Source organism: Neomonachus schauinslandi, chromosome 11 (genome assembly GCF_002201575.2).
Source record: "Neomonachus schauinslandi chromosome 11, ASM220157v2, whole genome shotgun sequence".
In the NCBI taxonomy this organism is placed as follows: domain Eukaryota; kingdom Metazoa; phylum Chordata; class Mammalia; order Carnivora; family Phocidae; genus Neomonachus; species Neomonachus schauinslandi.
In genome coordinates this window covers 4,558,148-4,566,918 of record NC_058413.1, presented here as the reverse complement: position 1 = coordinate 4,566,918, position 8,771 = coordinate 4,558,148, and the positions used below count along the sequence as shown (strand labels likewise).

The window sequence follows — 8,771 nt, the reverse complement described above, 5'->3', positions numbered from 1 at the left end:
AGACAGCAGGGCCTGTGGGATGTTGGGGGGGACCCACAGCTCCCAGGCTGGAAGTCATTCAGCCCCCCAGAGACAGTCCAACGGCCCTGGCTGGTTTGCCCCTTTTTAGCAAAATCGGACAGGGGTCTGGGCACCCCAAAGGCCACTGAGCACTGGAGGCAGTGAAGCTGGGCCTCCTGCCCTCCCCGCCATGAATGGCTTCCCAGGCTGAACCCACTCTCCAGCCAGGGCGCAGGTGTAAGGGGAGGGGGAACCTGCTCCATACCCCACCCCACCCCACCCCTGCCCCAGGACCACCCCACTGGGCCAGTTTGGACGGAGGGCTCATCCTCCAGGGGGGTGTGGCAGGGGAGGACCCTGTCCCAGCTTCTGCAGCAAGAGAATGCAGTGTGTAGGTGGGGGCCTCTCTCCCCCGCTAGGACCTGGGTTGGGGGTGACGGGCATGGGGCTCACTGACGCAGCAATGACGTGGGCCGTAGGATGTTGAGAGCTCTCCCCCACAGCTTCCGGGGTTTCCCTGTGTGGGCTGATGGGGGCTCCCTATTCAGTGTATGGGGACTCTCCCATGGCGCGATGGAGGCTCTCTGCAGGGTGATGGGGGCGCTATCTGCGGGGGTGATGAAAATTCTCTACAGGGGTGATGGGGGTTCTGTGGGGTGACGGGGGCTTTCTGCGGGGTGGTGGGGGCTCTCTGCAGGGGTGATGAGATCTCTGCAGGGGTGACGGGGGCTCCCCGCGGAGTTTGGGGTCTCTCCACCGCCCCCGCACCTCCCCCGGTGCGCAGGACCACTGCGCTACGGTCACTCCCGCCTGCCTCGGGGCTCGGGGCTCCGCGGGGGCGGGGAGGCGGGCCCTGAGCCCGGTGACGCGGCGCACGGCCCCGGGACGCACCGCATAAATAGCGGCGGCAGCTCGGGGCCGCGGACACGTCGAGGGAGCCCAGCCGCCTCGCTTCCTCCCCGTGGTCCTGAGGCCCCGTCAGGTGCTGAGCGCCCCGGCCCGGCCAGACCCGACCGACACGCCCGGACGCCCGGACCCGCCGCCACCCCGGGACCCCCGCCGCCCCGAGACCCGCCGCCGCTCAAGGTACGGCGCACCCTGGGGGCCCCAGCGGGAGGCGGGCCCCTTCCTCCCCCTGCTCCGCGCCGCCCGCCGCTGGACGATCCCGGGGCCCCTCGCTCCCAGCCCGGGCTCGGCCGCGGGAGGCGTCGCACGGCACTCGGTCGGCGACGCCCTGGCCCCTGCCGCCGCTCCAGCCCCGGGCAGCGGCGGCCGAGCCTCCGCCCGACGTGCGCCCGGGGACTCGCCGGCCACCCCACGCCCGCTCCGCATCTTCCCTTGCAGATGCCCGGCGGCTGCGCCCTCCTCCTCGCCTGGCTGCTCCTCGCCGCGGCCCTTTCGGCCACCCCGGGGCTCGGGTCACCGGTGAGTGCGGGGCGTGTGTCCCCTGCTCAGGGGGGCAGCCGCACAGACGCGGACCGGCGGAGGGTGCGCGCAAACAGTGGTGCGCGGCGGGCGGGGCGCGGGGGGCGCGGGGAGGCTGGGGTCCTGCAGCCCCGGGCAGGGGGTCGCGCTGAGACGCTGCAGGATCCTCCTGGCCTGGCGCCTCTGCCAGCACACGACTAGCTCCTGGCTATAAACCAGGAGAATCTGGAGGCTCCTGTACTTAGCTCCGTAGATGAGTTACCGCGGGAGGGAGCCCTGTTACCCGCAGGTGCCCTCAACGACGTGTGTCCTCAACATGGCTTAGCAGCAAGCGGGTGCCCCATGTGTTTGAGGGTTGTGGCTCTAGAGTGAATTCTTTGGAAAAGCAAGCAGTCCTGTTTTCATGTCGAACATAGCTTATTTGGGGGCAAAGCTGGAATTTCTTGCAGCCCCAGAAGTGTATGCATTATTCAAATGCCCACGTCATGCCTGGAAAGCCTGGCGAGCTTCCTTTCTTGTCCATCTTGCTTTAAGGGTTTGCATCACTTGGCCTATTATGGGACAGAGTAAAAAAATAAAGGGCTTTTGTGATGTAAATTATGTGAGTATCAAGTGGGCAGCTGCTTCCCAGACCACCGTAGTGGGCTGTGCAAACAGAAGCTGCCTTCGGGGCTTCTTTGAGCTCCCGAGCCTGTACCCCGCATGACCCTTTTCTCCCATTCAAGGTGAAGGAAAAGAGAGGCTGGACCCTGAACAGTGCTGGCTACCTTCTTGGTCCACGTAAGTGACACATCGGCCCCTCAGAGCCGACCCTGCTCTTGTAAGGCTGACTGGAGCATTTATGTGAATCCTGCTCTTTCTGACATTTGTGTAGCCAGTCCCTATTCTGATACACTGATATTCCAGGTTTAGTCAGATCAAGGGCAATGGGGGGCGCTTGAGGCAGGATGGGTTTCCACGTAGGTTAGGGATCAGTGGATTCAAATACTTGCCACATCGGTAGGTGGTGCCCTTTCCCGTGCCCTGCCCCAAGCCTCCTCCTCCCCTTTTCCCCCTCCCTTGCAGCAAATGGGCAAATTCCTGGGTCCCCTGAGCCCCCCATCTGTCCCTCCTCCTAGCCTTGCTCTTCCTTGCTCAAGCATCTGTGCAGCACAGAGCAGGACTTAGATTATTACCGAATGACCCAAATGCCTAGGGTAGGAAGGGCCTGCAGCACGTGGGTTGGTGGGGTCAGGTGACGAACCTGTGACGGTCTCACTGGGCATGACTGAGTCTGGGGCCGGGCTGCGGGCAGGAACTTGCATCTGACCCCATGGAGCAGCAGGAGGTGCCCACACCCCTCACCAGGGGCCTTATGCGGACAGGGGTCAGCCGATCCGAGTCCTGGGGTGTTTCCAGAAGGGGCCTGTGGCCTGCAGTCGGCCTCATTACCACTTTCTCGGCTTCAGAAGTTCAAATCTGGGAGGCGTGGAATAGGAGGACACTTTTGCCGACCTGTAGTAGTCCCTCAGGGTTCCAGGCCGCCCTGGGCCTTAACTCTGTGCCATGAATCTCCCAGCGGGAACATGTAGCCTGCTGGGGCCGGGGGCGTGTGCGCGTGCGTGTGTGCAGACCCGGAGTGTGTCGTTTCACCGGTAGCCATCAATTCCCAGACCTTGCCAGCCTGTGGGTGGTCTAATCCTCGGGGCCCTGTCCTTGATTTGACACTGTCTGGACACAGTGTGACTTTAGGGCTTTCACGATGCAGAGAACCCAGTGGACCTAGAGATCCCCCGGGCGGGCAGTGGCAGGCAGACCAGCTGTGGAACTCTTAGTAGGGGCAGGAGGCAGCAGGAAATGGGGAGATGGTGTGCAGACAGGTTACACGTCCAGGTGACCCAGGCCCTGAAGGGGACAGCTCTGGGACCCCGCAGACTGTGTGCGTGGATGCCTACCCCTCGCTGCTCCTTGCCTGCACTCTGCTTCCTGCTCGTCCTCTGTCTGCCCTGGCACCGTCAGATTTTAATTATCCTAAAGGAGGGGACAAGGGGAGACCTTTTACTTTCCCCTCCAATCGCTTACACACTCGTAGCTTTCAAATTGGCAGGCGTGGTTGGTTTGGGGACAGGCATCAACCTTAAAACAAAACCTCCCCTATTTATGTACTGCTTTCTGCACCAGGAAAGGAGGCAAACATGTAGGTCATACTCCATTCTCACCAGCGTAACTGGGAGGAACGGTGTTGTTCAGCACAGGGACTAGTTCTCAATCCCACATTTGAGTACAGCCTTTTCTCCCGCGGCAGATGGTGGTCTATCTGATCACCGGGAGGGTGCTTTGAGAAACACAGGCAGAGAGATGACGAAGACCAGCCGGGGCCACAGGCAGGGCCTCTGGGTGCTCTGGTCTCAGGTCAAAGCAAGGGCAGGCCCCCACACACTTCTGTCACTGGGAGTGGAGTGGTCTCGCCTGTCCCCAGGAGGGACAGATGGGCTCAAAGGGCACACACTTTCCCGAGCCCTTTGTAACCCTGAGCTCTGTCAGAAGGCATCTCATCTCTGTGCTTCTGGCCCAAAAGAAAGAAGGAACCCTTCAGCAAAGATACTTACTCATGTTACTTTGGAATAGTGAAGATATATTCATCACGAAGATAGGAATCTTGAGTCAGAAAACAAGCTCTTTTTTACTATCAGATTTCTGTCTCCGTCAAGCTGGATCCGCAGAGGCTGCACATCTAGACGAGGTTGTCAGCGCGCTTTACCAGGCACCGGTGTCCGTCAGTGCAGGACACGGTCCAGCAGCTGCCACACTCGAGCCGTGGGGCAAGGTTCTCGGGCCTTCTTGGACTGAGTGCCGGGCCCTGAACTCCGGCTCTGGGGAGAGGAGTCAGTGTTCTTTTGCCTAGCCTTGCAGATGCTAGCCCCCCAGGCGAGCAGCCACAGCCCTGAGCCACCCCGACCCCGTCCTCGTGGCCAACACAGGCATGAGCACACACGCACACGCAGGTGCACGCACAGTCACTTAACAACCCCCCTGCCCCTCCCCCCCCTGCCTCCCTTCCTCTCCCCCTCCCTCCCGCTGTCTCCGTCTGTCTCTGGCTGGCTGGCTCCAGTCCACCTCCCACAGCTGCCAGAGAGGTCTTTGAAAAATAGGTCCCAACTTCCATTCTTCGGCGGCCCCCTTTTTCAGGGACATAGGACCCCAAGCCCCTGTGGTCTCCCTGCGAGGCACCCAGCTCGGACGCCGGCGCCTCTGGGACCCCCGTGACGCCCGCACTCCCCGGGGCCTGGCCAGCTCTGCCGAGCGCTGTGCTCCCCTTCACTCCCCTCCTGGCTGGGGGTGCTCCTTCCTCTGGCAGAGTCCCAGCACCTGTGGGACTGGCCACTCCTCTGGCCCTGGCACGAGTTCGTGGTTCCGCAGAGAATGTTCCCTACTGTGACTTGATATTTACAGTCCCGGTGTGCGCGCTTTGATCGGCAGCAACCTGTGTGTCCTTCTTTGGGAGTGGGGAGGGTCTAACTCTAGTAACAAGGCCGGTCAGATGCTTTCCTCTCAATTCATTTGCAAACAGATGCCATTGACAACCACAGATCATTTCACGAGAAGCCTGGCCTCACGGGCAAGCGGGAACTCCCACCTGAAGACGAAGCAAGGCCAGGTGAGAGCACTGGGTCACTTCACTGCCCATCACCTCCCGGTCACATGTGGCGGTGGGGTATCAGGCCCCTGCCCCGCCCCCGGACCTGAGCCTGGCCCGGGCCCCTCTGCCATCTGCCAGAAGTACAAGCCCAAGACCCAGCGTCGCGGGGCCCAGGGAGGCCACGGAGGCAGAGTCACTCAAGGCCTCAGAAGAGTTTGGCCTTGACGGACCCACCCCCACACCCCGCTGTGCTAAGCAAGGCCTGGGGAGGGGTCACGGCCAGTCCACTGGCTTCCAGATGCCCAGCCCTCCGCAGATGGAGCTGTGAGATCCAGAGCCGTGCGGCAGGTGGCAGACGCCGATTCTGTTTTCTAGGGGGCTTTGCCAGGCCGCTGTCCGAGAAGGCTGCCCTGCGCATGATAATCGAGTTTCTGACTTTCTTGCATCTCAAAGGTACGTGAAGTATTACCAATTTTAAATTCCACCTCTTAGAACCCTGCCCACATGAAAAGCCTGTCAAAAAGGATTCCGTAGAATTCTCCTGGGAAGTAACCAGCCATCCACTCCCATTCCTCAAGTCACCGCTGTTGGGTGGGAGAGCTGCCAAGGGGCCGGGGCTGCTGCTGGCCCCGACGCTGGCCCTGGAAAGGGTCATCAGAGCCGCAGGGGAACCAGGGAGAGAGAGGGCCTCCGTCCCACGCCCTCTGCTGGAGCCACACTTCCTGGCAGGTAACAAGTGCCGGACATCCCAGGGCTACAGCTCCTTGTAGGCTGTCTTACGCCATGTCTCATAAGCATGGTCAACTAACCCATATCTCAGATTCCAGTGTCTGCTTATGCAGCCTTCCTGCAGAGCAGGCTGCATGCCCGTCTCAACAGTCTCCATCCTAGAGCTGGTATCTTCCGTGGATACCACAGACGGTGAGGCCTCCCTGTGGGCCTGTTTCTGCCCGGCACCTCTGCCCGGTGCTTGTCATCCGGGCAACAGAGAGCGGTCTGGACAGAGGCCACAGTGCCCTGGGAGCCGAGCGCAGGGAGACCGGGATGGGGGGTGCTGCAGGGAAGGGGGTGCTTGGATTCTCCAGGAGACACATCTGTCAAGTTTTGCACTTTACAATTCTGTTGTGAGTTTGGCGGAGTCGAGACTAATTCTTGGGGTCTGTTTTGATCCATGCGCTTTGCTGGCTGGACCTGCTGCCTTGGTTGAAGGGTTCAGGAGGGTGTGGGAGGGACGAGGTCAAAGGCCTGTGGCTTCTTCCTTGGAGCCATCCATGGGACGGAGACTGTGGAGGAGGACTTAGAAATGTCAAAACCCATAAGCAAGTTCACTCTGTTGGAGCCCCGCCGAGTCTGCAGTGAGCTCTCTGCCGGGGACATCTTGCCACTTTTCCTGCAAGGAGCAGATCGACTCTCCCAGGGACTTCTTGGTTTTTAGTTTGCTCTGTTTTGAATTTTGTAAAACGGAACTTCTTTCCCTCGGAGATACCAATTTTTATTACTCAAACAGGAATTCTACTTCTGATAGTTTCAAACACATGGTAAGTGGGAGGCTTGAATCATCAAGAGGTGAGACATAGAAAGTGTTGCACTCGATTTCAGGGCCGATCCTGGGAGCGCCCCCGGAGGATGCACTCCGACGCTCTGGCCTGTGTGCTGGGCTGTCACTGTCCCTGGTGCAGGCGTTAGGGCTCCGCTAAGTGCGCTCCTTTGTTGCAGAGGCCGGGGCCCTGGAATACATGCCTGAGCTGCCGGCTGCGGTCTCCCCAGAGGACCAGGAGCAAGCCTGACCACGCTCTCGGGCTTGCTCCTTGGTGCCGTGTCGCCTATGGTCAAACTTGGACCCGACGGAAAATCTTGTGCCAACTTACGTTGACTAATCCTGTCCCCTCGGCTCTGATGCTGTGTCGTTAGGGTTTTGTTGTTAAGACGTTTTCCCCCTTTGGTCATTCTTTTAAGCAGCAAAATAAAAAATAGCAATGGCTTTCGGTTGTTCTTTCCTTCTGTGTGTCTGTCACCACGGCGCACCCCCCCCCCCCCCCGTGCGTGGTAACAGATAAAGATTGATTATAATCATGTGCAGCAGACGAAAATTTTAAAGCCACGTCCCAACCTGCAGAGCAGGTCTGAGACGCCGTCTGCGGTCGGTAGCTCAGTCGTCAGTGAGTCAAACGCAACCACGCTGGGGAGTCCGTTCCCGTTACCGACATAAGCAAAACCGGCCGGACAGGAGCCCCGTCCACAGGGGGCTGGTACTTGAGAGAGATGAAAGCAAAAACCCTCAAGCAGCTCTCAACACAGTAGCCGGGGGAGCTAAGGGAGCTCCGAGGTGCTGGTGAAGGTGAGAAGCAAGGGGGAAGGACCCAGCAGGCGGGCAGGCCCAGGGCCACGTGGGGGTACAACCCATGTGGCCGGGCAGAGAGTGGAGTGTCCCAGAATCTCAGCGATCCTGTAGGGCAGGAGAGCTGTGCTAAGTGGGTGCTGCCCGGGGGGGACAGCACCGCTGACTCGGCAGAGCAGAAACCAGGAGATCACACCCGAAGATGCAGAGAGCAAACAGGCCAAGAGGCCAAGCCCTTCTGTTGCATCGAATGGAACTCGGGGCTTTTCAGCCTTTGCCGGAGCAGGTCCGAGGTGGGGGAGGGGTGCCTTCCGGGGGCTGGCCTGCCAGTGGTGGTTCTGACCCCTGGCCCACATCAGCACCCCTGGGGGGGGGGGCCCCGATGGCCCGCAGACCGCGGCACGCAGAGTCTGGAGGCCCACCGTGTCCTTCACGCTGCCCCGGGTGACTGCCCCAGGGTGCGGCCGAGCGGGAGAAGTGCCACGGAAAGACGTGCTGCCAGGCCAGTCATCCAAGCCCTGATGGCAGGGACCGGAGCCCTGGCGGCCCTCCCCCCCTCTGTGTGAAGCCGGCCATTCCCCAGACGTGAAGCCGCCGCGTCCATGTGGTTCCACGAGTCCATCGGCTCCTCCCTCCCCGCCCGCGCCCTGCTCAGACTCAGGTTACCTCTCCCAGCTCAGGGCTGGAGCACAGCCACCGGGTCTCGGCAGGACGGGCCACGCCGGACCCCCGGGCCCTCGCCAGCCTCCTTTTCCCTCCCTCACACTGAATCCCCTTTACTTCTCTCCGACGTGGGCGGGCCTTGTCAGAACACGGCTCCGTAGCCCCTCTCCAGGGTGTCCGGTTCGGCAGAGCTGGGTGCCCAGCACTTGCGCTCCCAACAAGGGCCCGCTGCGGCGGCTGGTCAGGGACCACACCTCGGCTCTTCCCCAGAGAAGGGACGTGAGGGACTGAGAGAGGTCGTGGTACCCTTGGTCGCCCAACATCCTGCTGGATGGACTGACGGTCCTCAGGGGGCCTCTAGGGAGGACACTTGCTCCCCGGAGAGAAGGCGGCTGGAACTGACTACAGCCATGCTGGGTCAATCAGTTGCTGACAAGGGCAGTATTTTCAAGAGAGAAAGTTCGCCAGCCACAAGGGGAAGTGAAGAACGTACAGGCCGTCCTGACAACCACCCAGATGATCAGCTGAGGCGTAGAGGAAGAAGAATGTCGAGGTTATTTCCCTCCTTGAGGAGGCAGCTGTCTTCATGCCATGAATGCGCGGTCACAAAAGCTGACGGACATCAAAACCTTCCTCCTACAATCTCGGGCCGAGGACGGGGAGCCGCCCCCGCCCCGTATCTGCCCAGCGTCTAAGGGGGACAGAGTCTTGCTCTTGAGGCCCCTG

The 8,771-nt window shown here is 60.9% G+C and overlaps 1 protein-coding gene across 1 annotated transcript; it reads left to right on the top strand.

The window, feature by feature from the left end:
- Positions 1-941: 941 nt before the first annotated feature.
- On the top strand, positions 942-7,025 carry GAL (galanin and GMAP prepropeptide). Its single transcript, XM_021685277.2, has 6 exons — positions 942-1,086; positions 1,345-1,425; positions 2,151-2,205; positions 4,976-5,062; positions 5,420-5,497; positions 6,761-7,025. The coding sequence occupies exons 2-6, from the start codon at positions 1,345-1,347 to the stop codon at positions 6,829-6,831; spliced, it is 372 nt and encodes a 123-aa protein (XP_021540952.2). The 5' UTR covers positions 942-1,086; the 3' UTR covers positions 6,832-7,025.
- Positions 7,026-8,771: the final 1,746 nt, after the last annotated feature.